At 39.6% G+C, this 23,201-nt stretch overlaps 1 protein-coding gene across 3 annotated transcripts in view; it reads left to right on the forward strand.

The window, feature by feature from the left end:
- Positions 1–23,201, forward strand: part of SLC38A6 (solute carrier family 38 member 6) — a 43,764-nt gene that overhangs the window by 13,884 nt on the left and 6,679 nt on the right. For all 3 annotated transcript variants that reach the window (XM_082059279.1, XM_082059277.1, XM_082059278.1), the window contains exons 6-13: positions 6,375–6,453; positions 10,908–10,990; positions 11,461–11,519; positions 16,635–16,700; positions 16,888–16,941; positions 19,171–19,250; positions 19,906–20,006; positions 22,372–22,496. In XM_082059279.1, coding sequence (XP_081915405.1) covers positions 6,375–6,453; positions 10,908–10,990; positions 11,461–11,519; positions 16,635–16,700; positions 16,888–16,941; positions 19,171–19,250; positions 19,906–20,006; positions 22,372–22,496 — 647 coding nt within the window. The remainder of the gene's footprint in view (positions 1–6,374; positions 6,454–10,907; positions 10,991–11,460; positions 11,520–16,634; positions 16,701–16,887; positions 16,942–19,170; positions 19,251–19,905; positions 20,007–22,371; positions 22,497–23,201) is intronic.

Consider the following 23,201-nt stretch of genomic DNA (forward strand, 5'->3'; position numbering starts at 1 on the left):
CAAGGGCCTTCTCGTGCTGAGGATCCCTGTGAGTAACTGGCCTGTCTTGGCTTGTAACCAAATGATCCTTGCAGTCGCTCTTTGGAACTAAGATTTCCAGATTGCTGTCTTAATTTTACAAATAATTGTTTGGTTTCTAGTATAAATACAGTTTAATTAAGTGTAATTTCTGCAACTGGCGCTTGCATATTTTGTCTCAATATTCTGCGGTTAACATGTCCTCAAAGGTACATGTTTTTTATCTTTGTAAAAATAAATAATGAGGAAAAAAGATTGTTCTGTATCCCCGGAGCCTTGAATTATCCTCGGGTCTGCCCGAATGCCATAGGCAGTAAATAGAAGTTACAGGATTAGTTCTGATGGGAGATTCAGTTCTTTAGCTCAAATTTTATGGCCTGTTAATACAGCCAACGTGATGGACGATACACAGAGACCCTGCCATGAATGTCAGACATGCTAAAGATGTATTTACCTTTGGATGGTTCGTATTTTCGAGCGGCGCAGAGCAGCCGCGCTCCCGCACCCCCCTCTGCTGGTCTGCCCGGGGCCGCCTGCCCGCAGAGCCTCCAGCCTTCTGCTTTAGTTCTTCCCCTTCGTTTTAATTTATTTTGCGTGAGGTAAACATTGAAATACTTAACTTTTGCATTTTCTTGGGCAGGGGGTTGTATGTGTGTTCTCTGTGTGTCAGTATTTTTAAGTGCTGTGAGTGGATTAGAAGAACCTGAAAACAAAACTGCCTTGTCTCAGCAAGTCAATTGGTCATTTTCGTTTTGCAAATTCCCCCCTCGCCCCCAAGTTCATCCATTCTGAAATTCAGATTTAAAGGTATTTCTAAAATTTGTCTCAGATTTAAATGGAACAAATATTTTTTGAAGAATGATGGGGGGGTGGGAATATCCTTCTTTTTGTAATCGGAGTACAATACTCTACAACAAACTTTGAAAATAAATGAATGGTGCAAATTATAGAAGAATAAAATACAGCATGTTACGTACTGAGACCTGCACTGTTAATACCTTAAGCAATTACTGAGCTTCCTTTAAGTATGGAAAATCTGTTTTCAAACAAACTTTCATGTTTGTTTTCACAGTGCTGTTTGCTTTTGGCCTGAGCACCTAATTATCCTTCCTGATTCAAAGTGAGCATTTCCAGTGCAGAGCTGCCTTAATTAAGGGCAGGTTTGTCAGCTCCTGTACTAATTTAACAATTGATGACCCGTGCTCCTGTGTTTTTTGTATTGCAGCGAATGATCATCGGAAGGTTTTATACTGTCAAGAATATTTACGCTGCTTTAAATAAAAAACTCAACAATTGCGACCTGCAGCTATACTTCAAAATGGAATACATGATGAGCCATATACAAAACATTTAAGTTTTATTAGCAGAACTGTTCAAATACAATTAAACTAATGAAGTTAATTTAACTGCTGCCCATGTGTTCTGTGTGGAATGAGGACTTTTTTTTAAGCTTGCTGTAGGTTACTTCTAGAGTAATTCAGGTAAAAGCTGAAGTTAGAAGGAAAGGGAAGGAGGGGAACAGAAATTCATCAGGATGAGTGTCCATAAGCAAAGATGAGCTAAGAAGCAGACAAGCTATTTCTGTTCTCAGAGCTTCTCCATATGAACATTTTATCTCCTTTCACACGCTCCATTCTACATCTGTATTTAAAAACAAACGAATGATGCCAACACTTTGTTTTTAATCCTCTACTAAGAGGAAATATTAAAAACTCTGCATCAGGTAACTGGGAGACTTCTTAAAATTGAATATGTGGGGGATTAATTGTAAAATGAAAACAAAAGAGCGTGCTCTTAAGGCAGTGTGATCTGAGGGCTAAAATAGTTGATGGTTTTCAGTGCTATCCATGAATCATTCCTGAAGTTTCCACAATTCAAATTACTTGGAGCTCAGTGTGATACTGAAGTACTTCAGATCTTGCTATTCCATTCTCATCTCTGTCAGGAAAAATGAGAGCTTGTCTAAAAGCCTCTTTAGTTTCACTTTCTTTCTTGAAATCCTTCCCTGCTTTCCTTTTTAGCTTTGTCACGTTGTTTGGATTAGGACAGATTCAATTCTAAACAACTTCCATACCAGCAAAGGGAGCCCAAAGGGGTCAGTTGTACTCAGTTGCTGTGAAAGTTCCAGCTTGTTGGGCTGGAGTTTGCAGCAACCGGTTATGTTTATTCTGCTATTTCTTTCAGCCTTTAATCTTCTCGGTATTTTGGGAAAAATAAGGAGCTTGCTGACTGAAATCTGTAGAGGATGGGAGTTAGCAGTATTTTCATTTATCTTAATTATCTAGAGGTGTTTGTGAGGAATCTCTGTCTTACCTGGTGTTCCCCCAGATGAGAATCACAATTGCTCTGGTTGTCCTGGCTCCCAAATCAGCACCTCTGATTTTTTAAGCCAGTGACACAGTCTGTTTTTCCCCAGCCACTGTCTTTTCCCACGTGAAGTTTGGAGGGCAGCTTGCTTCCATTTTTGCACAGTGCTTAATAATTTAAGACATCTTTATAGCGCTCTAATGTGATCAGCTACAGTGGTCGATTAGGAAAAACTAACCAGAAGAGTTAGATTCGGTCCCTTCAATCAAATGATTTGAAGGGATTTATCGCCAGCTGTTTTCTAAGGAAGGAATAAATTATGTTTACGCATAAGTTTAATGTATGTATTCTCTTGCATTATTGTGGTGGACTTGAGCAATTGATCTTTTCTGGGTAGGATATTAATTATAATGAAAAGCTGCACTTTTTCTGATAACCAAAAAGCCACTCACCTATTTGATTTTAAGATTGGGCTACCTCAGAAGAGGTATTTTGAGGACTAGTTTCAAAGCTTGGCTTCCCATTTCTCCAGCAACTCATGTTTTTTCAGGTAGGGGCACGTATGCTCAGTGTTAAACAGTATTGTAGCACAATAAGGGCATTCTGAATAATGGTGTCTATATTTATAGAGTCATATCTCATGGTGACACAAGTTACAATAATTAAAGTGTAAAGCAAGTGCCCTATTTTACATTTTACAAACGTATTTTTTTTTTTTCTGTCAAAGAGCTAATATGAAGTTTTCAGAACATGGCAAAGTGATATGTATTTTAAGAATGTAATTTCCTGCTGCATTCAAGACAGAATAATAGTAATATAATTTTAATTTCTGCTGGATGCTGTTATATGACATTTCCGTGTCCAGGCCTGTTGAGAAGTTCAAACCTGCTTAGTTTTCCATCAAGTAGCTCTCGGTGCGTACTGAAAATGATTTAATTATTTAAAGATAACATAGTTTAAAGATAACATAGGTTGCTTGTGCAGTGGTAGTTCAGCACTCGTTGCATCTGCGTATTGCTAAAGCCTCAGGTTACGTCATTGCACACCATTCGTTCTCCAGGAAACCTGTCTCATTCAGTGCTAAACATAGATGTCTCGTGTTGCAGAGAGAAGGGGACACGAAGAAAACATCACATTCATTTTTAATTTGGGGGATGAGGCTGGGTGGTGAGAGCAGTTAAGTTTTGCTCTCTTGTACTGGGGTGAACTCAGAATGGAACGTTGCTTCTCACATTTACTAATTTTTTTGAACGCTTGCCTTCTAAAGATGAACGTATATTTATTGTCATTTTGGGGTGTGATAAAAGGCACCTTAAAACTTAGTCAATAAAACACTGAAATCATTTTCAAAACGACAGCACAAATTGATGCTTCAAAGGTGGAATAAATCCCAGTACAAGGTTCGCTTTTGGTTGCGTTCCCGGTGCCACAGTTCAGCCTCGTGACTGTGTAATCTCTGCCTTCCGTTACACATTAAGACTGCCCAGGATAGTCGACATTTAATTTTTACAAGATAACTTGACATGGTTTCGGTTGTGGTGGACGATGGGGAAGTTAAGAAGAATTTCATAATTGGAGCAAAGGACCCGTGACTTTTTGTCTGTCGTAGTATATGCACTTTACTCCTATTTGAGACAATTTTTCCTGTTGCTATGCCCTTTTTCAAGCTTGCTGTTTTGGTTTCAGCTTAAAAAAACAATGCTCTTTGCTCTCTGTGGTGTGTTTTGGAGAGTTATACAGTGGTGAAGCTGCAAGGAGCTGTTGCTCGTGAAGGGAATTACAACTGTGTTTGAAGGAAAAGCAGGATTTTGACTTAAACTGCATTTAGCATCGGTGTCCTTCTCAGGTTTATGTACGAGATTCATGTCTTATTAAGCATCAGGATATAAATAAGATTGATTTATTTTCTTCTACGACAAACAAGAAAATATAAACTGGGGCAAAAAATAGTATCCTACGATGTGAGATTGTTTCCCATATGCCTGGAGAAAGGAAGAAAGATGCTCACAAATGTTGAGCATGTGCAAGTTCCTTGGTGGGTGATTGGTTCCTTACTTAGGAGTGGAATTCAGTGAAATAGGACTCCTCTTTTAAAAACAAAGAGTAAGCGCACAACAAAGGATAAGTGATCAAATGATTAGCCAGAGGCTAATAGGAATGCGAGGGAAGAGTGGCAGATTGCAGATTAAGGGGAAATCTGAGCTGGAAATGAATTTGAAGCTTTCTGCAGCTGAGGCTGCAAAAGGACTCATTTGAACATCTTTCCGAAGGACACAAATATATGAAAATTCTAACTTGCTTCTGTATAAATATTGTATAATACAAGAAAGATAATGGGTAAATAAAGTTGAATTATAATTTAGAGGAATTTTCCTTCTTGCCCCCACATTTAATTTTTAAATCTGTTTATGCTTAGGGTGAAATACTCATCTCCCCGCAGCCTAACGTGAGAAATTGTGTTAATTTACTTACAAATTCTCGTAACTTATAAAGATCTCTGTAGTTGAATCTACATTCTGTTGTATGCAAATAGAAGAGTAAAATCAGGACAGGAGATAAATACTTCATCAGACGCAATCAACGGATACATGTCAACAGGGAAATATACTTGAATATTGGAAAAAAACGGAGCTTCTAATTATGAAGAAGTGAATATTTCCTTATTTAGTGACCTGCCAAATGGTTTTAATTTAACCTTGCGGTAGGTAGATGTCACTTGGTATTAAAAGAATTCGCTTTCTTTATAGGGACCACATTCCCTTTCTTCAGAATTTTGCATTAAGTGCTGTAGTACAGCAGAGTCCACACGGTTTTTTTAAGGTTCAAAACATTTCTTTTAAAAGAACCCAAACAAACCTATTAAAAAATCAGCTTATGGAAGTTTGCTGGTTTACCTTGTTAAAATTTATGTTTTAATTTTAAAGCGTTGATATACACACCGGGGTAAAATTCTAAAGAATTGATTAATGCAGAACAGTAAAATTTTAATACAACAGATGATATTTTGTCAAGCTTTAAATATAACTTAACTTTTATTGGCACGTTACTAAAATTACTTGCTGCTGAAGGATGGAAATGAGTTTCATGTGGGCTTTGATATTTTTTGAAGCTGTTTGTAAAGCTTGGTTTTCCTGACTAATTCTCTCCTGGGTTTTGATTCATATAAATACTTGCTGCTCATGTAACAGAAAAAAGAGACACAAACAGTATATGAAGATGTCAGGTTGGTGTAAGTTGCGATTTTAAAAAACCCTCTTTATGACTTTCATCCTTTTATATAGGAAAGGAGAAAAATGATACAGCAAAGGAGCATTTGGATTTTTGTGTCTGCATCGTTGCTTGCTTCTGAATAGAATTATAAATGCTTAATTTCAAGTTGACACGTCTACAGGAATAATTCACCATTTCTCTTTTGATTTGCGGTTCCTGTATCGCTTTGCAGTTGATGCTGTTGGGGTGTTCTTGGTGGTGGGTTTGGCCTGAGGAACAGAGACCTCTCCCTGCTCCTCTTAGCCCGAGGGCCAAACCACACAGGAGATCAAGAACCTTTCAAGTCCCATTCTTGTTTTTGTATTTCTGTCATACTTTTGTTCACTACAACAGCGATTGAACAGCGATGAAAACTGAGCCTTTAAAAAATAACCAAACTGTTCATAGAAACAAATCTTATTATTTACTCTCGTCATTAACAATCATAAAGAGTAAAGAGGAAGGAGAAGCGCTGCAGCCTGTGTGCTCTCTCAAGCCTGTAGGTCCGTATTCCCAGGTAAAAGGTCAGACCTGTATTTTATATTGTTTTACCTTTGTATTATGTTTTCCTCATTTCAAGACTCACATCATAACAGCCTCTTTGGAGGCATTAGCTAACATCAGTACGATACTCAGGGATTTGCAGCTATTTTTAATAGACCTATATGAGAAAATAAATTCTGATTCTGGTGCCACGGTGTCTAAAATACAGCTGAGATGTTCCAATCATAACCGTGCTAGTTGTTACAACCCGAGATATTGATATTGCTCTACTAAATCTGTTCTGTTTCTGTTTGCAGCTATGTCATCTTATCTTTTAATTGTTAAATCTGAGCTTCCCGGAGCTGTGGCGGGGTTCTTAAATGGAGACGAGAGCGGGTAAGGAAAAGTGCTTCAAACATTCTGTATTTGTCTTGAAGAAGAAGGTGGTTCAGGACTGCTGAAAGAGATGGTCCTGACACTTCCCTCTGATCTCACATGCTAAAAAAAAGGAGTTATTTACAAGAGTTCTTGGGATATGAAATGTATTTGGCATGTGCAAGCCTTCCACAGCACACACACACAGAGCCCGATTCTTTCTTCGTGGCTATTTCCCATCAGACAACCTTAAAGTCAGTGGCAAAACTCCATCTACAGAAATCCCCCTTCTGTAAAATTTTAAAAGGGGAAGCAGGAGGGGACAGGAGGGAGAGGAGGAGAAACATTTATACTTCTGTCATGATATCACTTCACATATTTCAAAACCACAGTACAAAAACCGGCAGACATTTAAATTCAAATATTTTGTTGTCTTGCTCCAGTAATTGGGCTTGTCTCGGGAAGCACGCCAGCTTTCCAGACTTTATATTATAATTGCTTAACTTGGCTCCCAGTAAAGAAGTTATTTTTCGCAGCTGAGCTATAAAGCTGTATGTAAGGAGTGTGTCCCTCAGATTTCTGTCAGAAGTCTCGCGCGAAATCTGTGCCTGTGCTAACACAAACATTGCAGCTTCAGCACTCAAACATCATGTTCTGATTGTTCCCGTGTTCTTGTCGCTCATAACAGTGGGTCCTAGATTGTCACAACTGTTTTTCCAAACTGCTATTTTCCAATGTTTTAAGCTCAAAACTTCTGTGGACTGAAACGTGGTGAAATTGTCTCGAGGCTGTGTGATGTTTTTGTTACTCTTGGATGTTGTGTGTGAATTTAAAGTTTGAACTTAGCTTTTTAAGAGGCACTTGACTTCATTTTGTATTTTGTCATTTATGACTTTTCTGTTTTATAATGCGCATTTTGAGAAATGAAGTGTGGGGGCAATCTCGCTTTCTGTCTTTTCTGCCCTCCTGGCCCTTGCAATAACATGTTTTTAGTCTGCTAACGTATCTCTTCCAGCTGTGGCCATCGCCAGCTGTTCTTCTGGGTGCTCTCACCTTCTCCTTCAACATCAGACTTTCAACTCCGCTCCTCATCCACAGCAGCGTTGAACCCGCTACTGTATCTGCTGCATGTGCGTTCCAGTCTCTCTGTCCCTAAATTTAGCATATAATGTGGCTTGTTTTTAATTCTATATCCGCTCTGTTTATGCAAAGTGACTTTTCCCAACAAAGGTACAGTTTGAGATGGGAATGAAGTTGTCCGTAGGAATACTAACCACAGCTCAAGCTGTTTGTCGGTCCGTCTCGTCCTGGATTTGCCTCTGTTACTGGCAGTTCTTCCCTCGAGAAATTTTTATTTGACACAATTTGACTTGTTTATTCTTTTCCCAAGCAAATGTTTTAAATGCTGTTGTCGAGCGGTATTCCAGGTGCATGTACGCAGTTCACCTTCTCTAGATGCCCACATCTGTATTCCGTATATTTTTGCCATATTAATCGCCGTGGTAGATCATAATCTTTTTGTTTCCATGTATTTCTTCGCAGATGTTAAGAGCGTTTTTAATAACAGGAGTTTTTAAACTGAAGGAAATTGTTCAGTTAAAGTAGGGATTCAAATATCAAGCCTAAGTAGCAACTTATTTATGCAAAAGGCATAAATATTGACTAGATAGATTGAAGCGCTTTAACCAGACCACTTGTTTCCAGCTGTGATTGCGCAACTGTTCTGGTTTTGTTGAGTCATTGTAGCATCTGATACACTTTCCTTTGGGTGCAGAATTTGTCTTTAAGTGTAGTTAGAATGTATCAAAAGTGCCAGCTAAACTATCTGTGAAAAATATTTGATATGCACATGCCATCCTAAAGCATCCTTTTGGGAAAGCCATTTAAAGAATGTTTTACGGGTTGAATTATATTTTATATAGCGAAAGATTGGCAGGTGTGCACGTGTTTGAAAGGCTCAGAGCCGGCGTGTAATACATCTTGGTGTCTTTATTAACATACAACACGAGCGCTTGTTCATTGGGAGCTGAGATGTCTCAGTCTGTCTGCGTAACAAGAATTCCACGTAGTTTTGATGACATGAACATAGTCTCGAATGAGGATTGTGTTAAAAAGTTGTAATTTGTGAGCCCTCTGTTAGCATTTAATGACCCTGTCAGGGGGTTCTGATCGACGCAATTAAGTTGTCTTGCTTGTGTGTTATATAATTGATATGGACTGAGAGTAAGATCCTAATTTAGAACATATGAATCTCTTGTCCCGTTGCATTCAGGAATGAAATTAAAGCGATTTATAAATGTCTGCTTTGAATTAAAATACAGGGGAGGGAGGAGAAATATCTGCATGCCAAAGCATTTTCAGTAGGGTCGAGGATTTATATTCCATATTTCATACTTGGAACGCTTTTATCATCCAGGATTAAATTTGCAGATCAAGCTGATTTTAAAGGCAATATCAAAACATTTATTCTGCCTTTGGAAAATAAGTGTATTTCTACAACAGCATTCGGCGAAAAAATGGACAGAGTTTTTGATAACCAGCAAATGGTCTGCTATTAATTTTTTTGAGATATTTTTAAATAAAAGAATTGATATTCCAAAATTAAGCAGTATACAATTTTTTTTGTCTCCTTCCTATAAGCTCATTGCTGTTTTCCTCTCTCTTTTGCCCCCTCCCCACAAATGTTTTTCCATTTACCATGAAGTAACCCAAATATTTTGTCCTCTGGCCTGCTGGGCCTGTAATGGCAACTGCGGGTTTGCTGCACGCGTGGAATCAGGAGACTTAAACCAGAGGTTCAAGTGCATATCTGAGGCATTTTGGTGAACTTTACACATAGTCCAAATTCGTGATACTTTTGCTACTGCTGTGATACTGTTCCTCCTAATCTGAACATCCACCACACTAGAAAGAAAGTTTTTAATTTAAAAAATTAAAAATAAGTGAATGCTAGATGTTAATAACATGTAGGATGCTACAGCAGGGAGCTGATCTTGGCTAAGCTGCTTTTCCACTGTAGTTCTGGCAGACCTAGGCTGGTAATAAAGTTTTTTGAAGAATGATGTATTTGGAGTAATTTTTCATATAGACATTGTTACTTAAGGGTCACTTTGATTTTTTTTTTTTTTTTTTTTTTTTTTTTTTAATATGAAGATGCCCTCAACCTTGACATTTCTCTGTTCATTTATATTACATATTTTTCCAAACGAGTGACACAAGTGGTTGTCCATGATGAGTGACAGTAGTTAATATATGGTAATTTTTCTTTAACACAGGTGTTGTGCTGCTTTCCTTATGATAACTTGAGGTGCTGCCTGTTTATTAGGTGCTAACCATATCCTGGACTAAATAAACTTGAAGGTCAAAGGCCAAGGTGTTTATAGGTAGTAAAGTCGGAGGCTGATGTGCAAGATGTTTATCAGTACAGGATATGGCTCTTACCAAGTTGGGGGGAGCCACCCTTGAGATGTTTCTGTTTCTTAACAACTTCTACATCTGCGTTTTCCCTCTGTAGGGAGCTGAGATTTTGATACTTTGAGTAGATGTCAAATGCGTTAAGTCTTCATGTGTCTCTAAGATGCTTTTTAAAAATCTGAATAGTTTTATGTATCAACACAGCAGATTTCATTATCATCATTTCCATCCCTTTTGTTCTTTAATTTTTGTGTGGATGTCTGCAAGGAATGAGTGGTCACTTTGTGCAAAGTTAAAGATAAGAAAGTCCTCTATTGCTGTTCTTTCTTCTGTCGCCTCTGGACAGCAAATATCATTTCAAATTCACTGAGGGTTGATTCGCTGCTTCTTTTCTTCTGCTGTTTGAACACTGTGATGATAGATGGAATGAAACTTGAGCAGCAGAGAAAGTTGGTACGTTCAGAAAACATATTGGATTTCCAAACAAATATGTTGGGTAGCTCAGCTTTCTGTGTCACACCTCTTGGAAATGGTGAGGAACTAAGGTCATGGAGCAGTAATAAACTGGAAGGGAAGCTCAGCCGTAGGTGGGAATTAATGTTGTTGTTTCTTCCAGTTGAGTAAATATTCAACCCTGTCTAATCCAATTCAAGATACATGTAGCGTATTATACAAGTACTTCTATTGGAAATCTGTAGAGTACGAAATACCCTTGTCCTCTGATCATCGCTTTGAATCAAGGCAGGGATTTGCATTTTGTGCTGCTGAGAAATAACTTGAAGCACGTCAGAGCCCTGGTCAGCACGGACACTTTCCTATGGAACGTTGCCTGCAGTGCTGGTTCATTATGGGATGCTGCTCCCTGTCCTCGTTACCCAGGAACTCGATTTTATATCGCAATATAAGAACTAGGAATGCAAATTCATGTCAGCAGCATGTATGACTGGAAATAATTTGATTTTTCTTGACCTAGTGGTTATTTTGTCCAAGATCAGTTTTAAAGTAGAACATTTTTAGGACTCTTGGAGCTTTGTCTCAGTCACAAACAGATTTTCCAACAGGTCTTGGTACCTCGATGGGAGGCTGCTGCTGCTGCTGACTTCAGTCTGCATTGTTTTTCCTCTCGCGCTTCTTCCTAAAATTGGTGAGTAATTAAAGGAGAGAAGCGAATATTATTCTACTTCAGTTGCAATTACAGTTGAAGACTTTAAAACCTTAATGGGTTATTTATTTATTTTAACTGGCAGGGGGCTGCCGATGGTGGGGATTACTGAAGTTGTTGTAGCGTGTTCTGCCTTCCAGCCCTGCCTAGTTAACCTATTACTTGGGTTGCAGTAGTATTTTGTCTGCAATACTAAAATAAAATCTTTACAGCAGAACATTAAAGAGCTGCATTTACTTACAGCATGCCATTAGTGGTAAGCCAGTTCTAATTCTGCCCTACAAAACTACATAAATGATCTGTGACAGGCAGTTGGAATGTTGTTATTCTGAGTCCTAAGCCCCAGATACCAAGCGCTGTAATAGAAAACATGCCTGAAATGTAAAGCTTTAGCTGTACATTAGGATCGCTTTCCTTATAAATTCTCTTTTATTTTTACTGTTATTTTACAGGCTTTCTTGGCTACACAAGTAGTTTATCATTTTTCTTTATGGTGTACTTTGCTCTTGTGGTAAGTTAAAAATCTCTGCACAGCTTATCTATTTTTTTTCTTATTGTTTGAATGTTTTCATAAACCTGTTTTGAAAAGAATTGTCTTCCCCTTCCCCCTTAACTTTTAATGTGAAATATAGAGTTTTCCTTAAGTTGGGTATGTGCTTGCTTGGACGGATGACATTTGTTTTGCTGAGGCATGGAAATATATATGAACTCTCAAGCATGTGAAAAGACTTAAAACAATTATATTTTGGCCTGGTAAATGTAACAATAGTTTTGTTTTGCTGATGGTGCAGTGAAGGAAGCTGGCACATATACTATTGTTTCCCGACTAGTAATGGAATGGAATTCTGTTTTCTTAGCTTCTAACTATTACTTACTGCAGCTAGAGCAGAAGAAAATTTAATATACTCCAAATAAATTACATTTTTATGTAGAACAGAGTGACAGAGTTCAAAAAAAGGCAAAGAAAACTAGAACTTCATTAAGGCAGTTTACAAGATCTGTTAATAAGTCAATGACCTTATTCTTCTTTCCCGCTGAAAGGAAAAATTCTTTTCTCTGAGCCATATGAGAGTTTTTGACCCTGATGTTCACCCTCTCAAGGCCCCTGTGAGGTAGATGTTTCCAAATATCAAAAGTGAGACCTGCTAGGCAGATCTAAGAGGGAAAAACGTGCTTTTGAGTTGCGCTCCGTTTTTTTTACAGGGGAAAAAAAGTGTGGTAATGCACATGTGTGATACGCAGTACAGCCAAGCAACTCGCACTCCATCATCTGGGTATAGAAACAACAATCTTCTTTGGGAGCCTGGAAAAACATTCCCCTTTTCCCCTGTCATTCTGGCTTGCGCCCACTTGCGTTTAATACCTGGTTTACAAAGGGATAAACAGAGTTGAAGGCAAGTTGAACAAACATGCCATCCAGGAGACCAATGCAATCCATTAGGAGCTAAACCATGTGATAAAACCAAACTTCAAAGCTGTCAAAACATCTCCCCGGGGTGTCCCCGGAGAATTGCAGTGTTTGTAGGACCTTGGGAAGGATTCTTCCGAAGCTGAGCATTGAGGAGCAGCCGCAGCCTCTCCAGAGCTAATGGAAATTCATTTGTAATATTTATAAATTAGCTTAGCTTTTGACCTCTCTCCTAAAATTTATCTTAAAAAAAAAGAAGAAAACACACTGACTATAATGCTGAAATAAACCTTGGGCTAGTTGCAAGAGTTTTAAAACCAGTTCAGCTCCTGGATTTCCGTGGAAATGTGTATCGCGCCGCTGAAGAAAGCTGCTGTAAGGGGTGGATGCATTTGGAAACAAGTTTGGGATCAGAAAAGGCAAGTGTGTGAGCAAAACTTGTGTGCAGACATGGGATGATTTAAGCTACGGCTTAGTTGTGATTTTCTGTCAAAAATGTAGATAGAAAGTAAACGAAGGAGCACTCGGACTACTGAATTCCTTAATAAATGGCTAAATTTGTGTACTTACTCTTTGCTAAATGACAAAGAAGCAGCCATAGTAAATTCAACTGAGATGAAAATTTTTAAAAGCTCTTATGGATATTTAAAGAAAACTAATACTTTTCACAGAAAATTCTCTCAGACTTCTTTAGGCACTGAAACTCAAAGGCATTAACTGTGGTTTAGTTTTCATATCTGATGCTTTGAAGTGGGTGATATGTGCTGCTGAAATGCTGTTTTTTAGTTTGCACAATGTTAATTTCTGCATGGCAGATATGTTTTAATTTGTTCCAGAAGAAAACTGGGTTACTCATATGGAAGTAATACAATTATGTTTTGCATATACAATAATTCTGTGCGTTTTCAAGTGCATACCATCTGCTCAGCTTTTAGCCAGCAAGGCACGGTCTTAATACAGCCTGCAGAAAAGACGAGCACAATAGGCAGCATATGTCTTGGTCAGTGTGGTCTAGTGAGTGCAGAAGGTCTAGAGACGACTCCTTGTTCTCTGTGCTTTGCCGTGGGGCTTCGACAGGTCAAGTATTAATATCTCCTCACTGTGCTTCAGCATCTTTGCCTTTGAAGTGTTTGCTGGTTGTGGGTCTTGCTTGGAAACAAGTGAAAACACTGAGATGAGCTGGGAGAAAAAATGAGAAGTGTATGGAACCATTCAAAGGCAGATTCTGTGGGGTCCTGAGCATTCTTGCTTCTGGTTGTTGAATAGTTTTTGAAGCTGAATCCTAAGTGAAAAGAAGTTAAATGTGATCGTTAAGCTATTTTTTTTATTGCCTCCCCTCTTGCTATATTGAATATGGGTGAAGAGTAAAGACAGATTTTTTTTTTTTTTTGTCAAGACAGCCCTATTGGTAGCTTGTTCAACAAAGGTGTTAATGGTTCCTGATGGTGTTTTTCTAAATCTCTTGTTTATGTTCCCAGAACAAAATGCGATGCAGGTTGGGAACCTGCCATATGTAATGAAGATGTTATGCAGAGAGAGCCCCTCTTTACTGAGCACTGTCAGTACTGCTGGAATAAAGGGATTCCTTTTTCCCTCTGCAAGATATGGAAAAACAACTTCACTGAGAATATTAGAACATTTTTAGCCTCTATCTTATAGCAATGTTTTCTTGTTAGGGTTTAAAATACCTATTTCCACTGGAATATCTCTTTAGGTTTTAGGGTGTTTTTTCGCTTAAAACCAAATTTTTGTTATTCCCAAAATACAACGTTTAAATGAAATAGGTTTAAAGTTCCAGAGGAAGATTGTCTGTGCTGCTTGAATGACCACTCACCTAACTGGGCTGTGCTGTGCTGCCAACTTAAAAATCCCTTTCTGTTGGGACCTCATTAGAAATACAGAGTAGCCTACAATGGGAAACCCAAACAGGTTTGAATAATTAAGCAGGTGGGCCAATATAATTACAGGTTTTAAATGCACCTGGTGCTTTTTATCCCCTTTTATTTCCATTTCAATCTGTTCTTAATCTGTATTAATTTCACGGTAGAAAAATGTGCTTTGGCTGTTTATGTTTGGCTTGTCATGGAATAGTTTGGGTTGGAAGGGACCTTCAAAGGTCTGGTCTTGACCTCCCTCTGCAATGTTTATCTATATCTTTGCTCTTTAGCTTGCAGGAAACCCTGTCCCCACCACTGCCAGACACACTTCAAATCTTGCCCTGTAGCTTCATGCCCCTTTTCATGGCTCAGGAAGCCTCTTCCAACCTCAGCCAGAGCTCCCACAAAGTCTCCTCCTTCAGAGCCTTCAAAGCTGCTTTTAAATACACAGAGATCTCCTTGAAAAAATATTTTTGCTTTCTTGCTCAGCCTCATAAGTGTCCTCAACTACCCAACGAGCTTGGGCTTCCTGGGGCGACAGCAGAGCCGTGTATCTGTGGTTGTGGTGCTCCAGCAGGGTCTGTGTCTCAGCTCCTCAATTCTCGCTGCTCCGTGCACAAGAAAGAGATGGAGCAGGAGTGACCTGTGTGACAGATCCACACGTGTGTATGGATACAGGCCCAAGTCACACTTTAGTGTTTGGTCCTTTCCTTCCTCTCCCTTGCTTGCTTTTCTTTTGAGTTTCTTGATGTACAGGCTGAGAGAGTTGGGGTGTTCAGCCTGGAGAAGAGAAGGCTCCAGGGGGACATTATTGCGGCCTTTCCGTGGTTAAAAGGGGCCGATAAGAAAGAGAGGGACAGACATTTTAGCAGGGCCTGTTGCGATAGGACAAAGGTTTCAAACTGAAGGAGGAGAGATTCAGGCTGGACATGAGGGAGAAATTTTTTATTATGAGGGTGGCAAAATAATGGTCAAGGTTGCCCAGAGAGGTGGTGGATGCCCCATTCTTGGAGACATCCCAGGCCAGGCTGGACGGGGCTCTGAGCAACCTGAGCTGGTGAAGATGTCCCTGCTCATGGCAGGGGTGGCACTGGATGAGCTGTGAAGGTCCTTCCAACCCAAACTACTCTGTGATTCTGTGTACTATCAGGATCTCCTTGTCCCTTCTCACACCCTCAGATGAGGCTGCAGCTCGTGTTGCACACAGGGAGGCAGTTTAGCTAATCAGTGAGCAGGTAAGAACACATTGGCTATAAAGCGGTGCCAGTGTGGTGTCAGAAACATGGCTGACAATCCTTTTTCACAAAGTTTGCAGTCTGCTGTCGAGTAAGCTACTGCCTCGTTCCGTACTTTGAGTTGTAACGAGTTTTTTTTAGTCATACTATTTAAGATGTGTTATTACTGCAGTGGACTCCGCCGTGCTGTGTACCTACGCTTTCCTTTCCCCGCATTTTGTCCAGAGGTAGCGTTCGTTTGCTTCTTCGGGCACCGGTGACAAGAGGGAGCATCTGATGCTGATCCTGGGGAAACACCACTTGGCTGCACGCAAAAAGTAGCTCCCTGAGCCAGGAGAAGCGCTCTCTTCCATGTTATTTGTCTCGTGAATCTGAGTCTTTAATTAAGTTTTTAATTGTTTGCTCTAGGCTTCAAAAGAATTACAACCTCTAAAGCCGGGCAACTACAATAGGAAATTAATTAGAGTGAGGAGAGCAATGCAACTATAATTTTAAACTAGGCTCCTGAAAAAGGAGGTAACGTTTCTTATTTTAATTTCCCTTTGATTTTCAGCCCTGTTACTTGGCAGTCCCTAAACCAGCAGGGTGCAGCTAAAGCCCCAATGACATTCTGGGACAATAATTGCATTTATTGTTTTTCCTTTGCTTTCTAGTCCAAACCATATGTTTCTGCCTTTTAAGATTAGCCCTAGGCTCTGCTCTATCTCTGTTAAGGGCTTGTCTACTTAAGGGGGCGAGCCTGGGATAGCTAACGCAGCAGCTATTCTGTACGGGGGGCACTTGGTGTGCAGCACGGAGAGAGTGATTGTGGAGTGCTGGTTGTATTTCAGTTAATGTCAGAGCTCATTTTGGGTGCCCCACCTCCAGACAGGCACGCCATAAGGCTGCCAGCTGTGCGCACTCAGCAGCTGGATGGAACAGCACTGACAAGTTCTGCTGTCAAGTCTCCGTCTTGTGGCCCAAGTACCTACGGTCAAGCCTGTTAATGTACTATGGGTGCAGCTCCCTGCTTTTTATACCAACAGTCTGATATTTTAGCTACGTATATCGAAATTTAAACCGATTTTTAGGACGTTATTAATATCTTAAATATGTTGTCTTTGCAGGTTATGATAAAAAAGTGGTCGATCCCGTGTCCTCTACCTCTAAGTAGTGCCATAGAGACTTTACAGGTAAAGTGCATGTTGTTCTGAAGTTCTTATGATTTTATTAGTAACTGTAATGCTTTTTTTTTTTACATTTAACACTTTCAGAATTACTTATGATTTAAATTCCTGTTTAATCATCACAGAAACTAAAGTTTCATGTCTGTGGTTTGGGCTTATTCTTTCAATATGCCATTTTTTGCATGTCTTACAGGTTTCAAATTCTACTGGGGATTGTAAAGCAAAGCTCTTTCATCTTTCAAAAGAGGTAATCTCTATTAACAGTACGCAAACTTAAAGAAGGGCGGTGGTTGCTAAAGAATTGGGGTTTAAACTTTATCCAGGGTAAGCTATTCTTCTGTAAAACTAGTTACAGGCTGCTGAAATATTTCCTATACCTGCTGCCAAGTGTTATCCAGTCACACTCTTTCTTTTTTTATATGAAGGCTGGCTGTCCAAGTTAGCATTTATGAAAACATTTTGCAAACCTGACCCAAGAATAAAGAATAACAGATGCAGCGGTGGTCAGCATCGTGATGCAGTTGGATCAAACCAACTGGAGAAGCTGGAAGTCAGCGCTGCTTGGCTATACGTGCACTTTTAGCTCCTTGTGAGGCAGAACAGGTTGCCTGAAACTGCCTGGATCTAAGCTTAGTTTTTTCTTACCTAAAGCTAATTCTTCAGGCCTAATGCAATCTCATGCATTTCGTTGGATGCCGGCTCTGCTATTTGTTAATTAATGTGGCGTTTAAATCATGGCACCACTCATCAAGGATTGCAGGAGAGGAGGTGCCATGTACTCTGGTCTCTGTGGGGTGAAGAGGAAGGGAAAAAGGGAAGAATAAATATGGGGTGGGCCTGTAGTGTAGTGAAATTTAGGAAAGATGTGGTTGCATTTGTCGGAAAACACAAAATTCACCCCCACTCTCACAAGAAAAAGAGTTAAAAAGAGAAAAAAAACTTGGGCAAGGCAAATGTGAGACAACTGTTAGCTGTAGATCAAATAAGAGATTTTGCTTTGAGCAGAAACATCTACCCTGAGATTCTGGCCTTTTGTGCTTTGAAGAATCTTGGGACTTGTCTCTACTTCTTTTTTTATTTCTATCAATAGAAAGTGGCATATTTTTACCAATATGGGCCTGATTATATATAAGTTGTGGAATGACCTATTAGAGAGCAGTGTAGGGGAAAGGGACCTGGGGGTCCTGGTGGACAGCAGGATGACCATGAGCCAGCACTGGGCCCTTGTGGCCAGGAAGGCCAATGGCATCCTGGGGTGTATTAGAAGGGGGTGGTCAGTAGATCAAGAGAGGTTCTCCTTACCCTCTACTCCGCCCTGGTGAGATCACACCTGGAATATTGTGTCCAGTTCTGGGCCCCTCAGTTCCAGCAGGACAGGGAACTGCTGGAGAGAGTCCAGCGCAGAGCAACCAAGATGCTGAAGGGAGTGAAGCATCTCCCGTGTGAGGAAAGGCTGAGGGAGCTGGGGCTCTGGAGCTTGGAGAAAAGGAGCCTGAGGGGTGACCTCATTAATGTTTACAAATATATAAAGGATGAGTGTCAGGAGGATGGAACCAGGCTCCTCTCAGTGACAGCCAGTGGTAGGACAAGGGGTAATGGGTACAAACTGGAACACAAAAGGTTCCACTTAAATTTCAGAAGAAACTTCTTCTCAGTGATGGTGCCAGAGCCTGGCCCAGGCTGCCCAGGGAGGTTGTGGAGTCTCCTTCTCTGCAGACATTCCAACCCGCCTGGACACCTTCCTGTGTAACCTCATCTGGGTGTTCCTGCTCCAGCAGGGGGATTGGACTGGATGGTCTTTTGAGGTCCCTTCCAACCCCTGACATTCTGTGATTCTGTGATTACATCAGGACAGAAGCGTTTGTTGGAGTTCAGCTTATTCCACTTGGCAATGGAAGCAAGCTGTGCCAGATGACTCATCTCTTCTATTGCAAGTTTTTGGAATAATGGGCCACTAATTGTGTTGTTGCAACTTTAATTAAATAACTATCTTAAAACTTCAGATGCCAAAGCATGTTATATTTACTGTATCCAAATTTTTGTGAAGGATTGATAGTGAACTCAGAATGACGGAATCAGTAATTTGACAGGTAGCTATGGATATCATAATTTTGAAAACTTATTAGAAGATTTCATGAATGATACATTGACCCTTGCACAAATGCTACTGTTTTTATCAAAGTAGTTGGCCCACAGCTAAAAAAGAATCATTCAGTTCTTGGCTTACAGACAGCATTACCTCTCCTGATGAGTAAATACTAAACTAAGACCACTGCTTCAAGAGATACCAGTTGAAAAGGTCCTTTTTTGGCGGAATGATTCAGAGAATCCATTTTGTGTTGTGGAGATTGATCTCAAAGCATTAAAGTGGAAAGATTTCCACTGACTTCCAGCGCTTGACCTGAACTCATCCAGCTATTTTTCCAACCCTCTGTAATAACAAAACAACCTACAAGATGTTTTTCTTCTCTTTTAGAGTGTTTATGCAATACCAACTATGGCCTTCTCTTTTCTCTGCCATACCTCAGTCTTACCCATCTATTGTGAGCTCCGAAGGTAATGTATGAAAACACATTAATTATTAAAATATAGCTATAGTATTTCTGTAATATTTTTCCCTAAATTAATCTTGAATCATTTTTATTTTTAAGTCAGTGCCATCAAACGATGCAAACTAAGTAGCTTTCATGTTTTTGGGAAATGTACAGTTTTAGTCTGTACTGGCTTTTCCTCTCTTACAGGAGAGAAAAGTAGCAAATATGGTTCCATCATCAGTGTCAGTATATTGTCCTGGCCAATCTGGAGAAAAAGGGTCATTTGCTAAGGTACTTACTAGTTAATTTTTATTGCTGTAACTGAATCTGCATTTGGCCACATCTGATTCAGTGGGGTTTTAACCCACATTCTGTTCCTGGCTCTGGATATATATCTTGCTGCATAAATCAAAATTTTGATTTAAAAAATAATCTGGTATGTTTAAATTCCCTACAATGTTAGTTATCTGCATGAAAAGTGCCCTTTAATTACCAGATTAGAAATAGTTTAAAAAACCCCTAAATGTTACTGACAGCACAGACTTTTGTGGCCATAAATTAAGAGGATGCTTTCTCATGAAAAGCAAGCTGCTATTTTTTATTTTAATGTATTGTGGTAAATAGTCCACCATGCAGATTAAACATCACTAATTTTCTTGGGTTTTTTTGCATTTTAGTCCATCCAAACGTAGAATGCAGTATGTAACTGTCACAGGAATTGGTCTGAGTTGCCTAATATACTTTATGTCTGCTCTGTTTGGATACCTGACATTTTATGGTAAGTATATTCAAATATTCTTTAGAATGAAGGCTAATCATATATGATGAATGCATTCTGTCTGGAGTACTTCAGGCTTGTTTGTGCGTTTAGACACCTGAATCCTCAAAAATCTGGTTCTCGTGAAGATTATACCTGACACTGCAAAGTGCTACAGTCTCATTCATTTCCCAACCCGTAACGCAGCTGAACTTTGCAGGGTTTGTGCACTGAAATGCTGTATGGACAAGATCTCAATCCCTAAATTGTAGCTGATGGTCCGTTGATGATTTCTAATACTGTGTAGTTAGACTGATCGCTACTATCTGTTGGACTGTACAATATTTTCACTTAGAAGCTGGGACTGGATTTGTCATGGTCTGTGAGCAGTTTTGAGCTCTGATAATATTCTGCTTGTCGAACAGGTTTATAAGGTCTGTTGTAAGGCTGTATCTTCTAGCAGCATTTATCACTTATTAACCCTGCGACAGCCCAGCACATTTTAGTTTCTCAGTACTGAGCCCATTGCCCTTTATGAGGGGAATTTGACCCACAGCAAGTTAGGCCTAATATTAGGTTTGTAGCCTATTTTCCCTGTCTGATAGAGCTTGGGTACAAAGCATGTATGGGTTCTTTGGTTTGTTTTTGTATTTTTACAAATTAATTGGAACTAACACTAGGTATTTCACTAGAAATTTCCCCAATTTAGGAAATCACCCAATTTAGGAGAGCTTTATTTTAAAGGATTGCACAAGATGACTTCTTCATGATACCTTTGTTTATGTGTAATGTAAAGACTTCTTTTTTGGTTGTCTTGTTTAATTAACTTATTTCTTTAAATAGGGAGAATCTGTTCCCTGTTCTTAAAGCAGCAGCCCGAGAAGATGTAAAACATTTTATTTTAAATTGAAAACAAGAAGAGTTCCCTCTTTGAAATGAGACGTGCTTCATCTTTCTGTGGCTCAGATGGTTTATTCTGTTTTCTGTGAATTTGAAACTTCATACGGCAACTGGCCTTTGGAAGTTTTGGTCCACTCTGAAGTCCGAAGAAGCACAGAGTCAGGGCATGCAAAAATAAAAGGGCTGGGGTAGCCAACCACTGTCAGGATTCTGATTTTTGCTGTGAACTTAGTGAAACTTTTTGCCGTAAAAGGACAAAAGTTAAAGATTCATCTCTTTTTGCCCCACTTCTCTCTTGGATAGTACAGAAGTAACTCTTACCACAGAATCCCAGAATGTCAGGGATTGGAAGGGACCTCAAAAGCTCATCCAGTCCAATCCCCCTACCGGAGCAGGAACACCCAGATGAGGTTACACAGGAAGGTGTCCAGGCAGGTTTTGAATGTCTCCAGAGTAAGAGACTCCACAACCTCCCTGGGCAGCCTGTCCCAGTGTTTGTTACCCTCTCCGTGAAGAAGTTTCTTCTGAAATTGAAGTGGAACTTTTTGTGTTCCAGTTTGAACCCATTACCCCTTGTCCTACCATTGGTTGTCACCGAGAAGAGCCTGGCTCCATCCTCCTGACACTCACCCTTTATGTATCTGTAAACATTAATGAGGTCACTGCTCAGTCTCCTCCAAGCTCCAGAGCCCCAGCTCCCTCAGCCTTTCCTCATCAGGGAGATGCTCCACTCCCTTCATCATCTGATGGTGTATTCATGGATTAGGATACTACAGTAATTCCACAGTAGAGCTGGTTTTGCAAAGCTAAGTGTGGATGTGGCAGAGAGCAGAGGAGATTCTTACTGCTGAAGATTTTCGTTTTTACATAAGAAATATCCTTTGGAAAGGCAACTGATGCTAGTTATCTGTCTCCAAGTCATCCAGCAATGCGTTGCTAACTAGAGCCAGTAAAATCACATATGCTCGCATAGTTGTGAATGTTTCTTCCTTTAAATTAGAATTGCAGCTTTTCTTTCAAAATACTACATTTTGCCTTTCATATCCTTTGATGTTTTGGGAAAATAAAAAAAAGGAAATGCGATTCAGCCAATTTAGCAAAGTTAATTTGTTTCCGGCTTCTAGTTGAACCAACTGAACCTGGTGTTGACTGTTTCAGACACCTAGAACAGGTTTACAGTAGTGTATACTTGGCTTCATGTCAGGTCATCCTTTTTCATTCTTTCTCCTCCATATTTGTATCTTCTCTTTATGGAGCTTTGGCTTCAGTGGGAGTTTTTTTTCTTCAAGTTTTTTTCATTTTTTTCAGTTTTCTTGAGGTTGCATATCTGTTGGAGCTGGAGTATTAGTAATGCCAAAGCAATGCAAATCTGTACCCCCTCTGCATTAGTCACAAGCAAATTAATCAATATAAATGTAAGCTTAATAGGCATCACTTATTATCTTAGTCCTCAAACAATTAACGAAGCAATCTTTCTGTTTTCCAGACAAAGTGGACTCTGAATTGCTGCGGGGTTACAGCCGGTACCTGCCCCACGATACCGTCATGGTCACCGTTAAAGTTGCCGTCCTGTTTGCGGTGCTGCTGACGGTCCCGCTGATCCATTTCCCGGTACGTTCCCCGGCGTGTTTTCAGGCCGGCACAGGCCGTGCTGACGCTAATGAGTTGCAGACGGTGACGTTCGAGCCCCGTCTACTCTTGTGTATCTTATTCACTTGTCAAGTGATTGATCAAAGACCACATATTTGCATATGTTCCATGAGAGCTCCAAAATAACAACTAACCACTAAACTAATTTGTGCTCTTGAGACAGATTTCAGATTAAAACTAGCCCACAGCATTGTTTTTAATTTAGAGAATTCAGAACTTCTAAAGTTTATTTAGTTTGGTTGGGGTTTTTTTCCCTCTTAAATTGAGTTTTGCTGACTTGGTTTTTCCTTTCTACATGTACATACCAACACACAAGTATACTTATACTCGAAAACTCAATTTAATTGTAAATTCAAACCACATACTGACTTATTTCACCAAAAAAAGTCCCTACTTTAGTTTGTCGATATCATGGTAGAACTGAAAATTCATTCAGTTAACACCAAAACTAATTGTACATGCAAAACTATGGATAAAGTAGTAGTGTATAGATGACATATCAGTTGGCAGTGTACTGACATTTGCTACCAAACATGCTCAATGACACAAAGCGTTATTCCCTAAACCTTCTTTTGTCCATACAAAAAAGAACTAATAAGGAATTAAGACTAATAAGACTAATGGCCATATGGTAAATAATGGCCATATGGTAAATAATGCTTTAAT

The sequence above is a fragment of the Streptopelia decaocto genome (genome assembly GCF_964273445.1).
Source record: "Streptopelia decaocto genome assembly, chromosome: 7".
Classification (NCBI taxonomy): Eukaryota; Metazoa; Chordata; class Aves; order Columbiformes; family Columbidae; genus Streptopelia; species Streptopelia decaocto.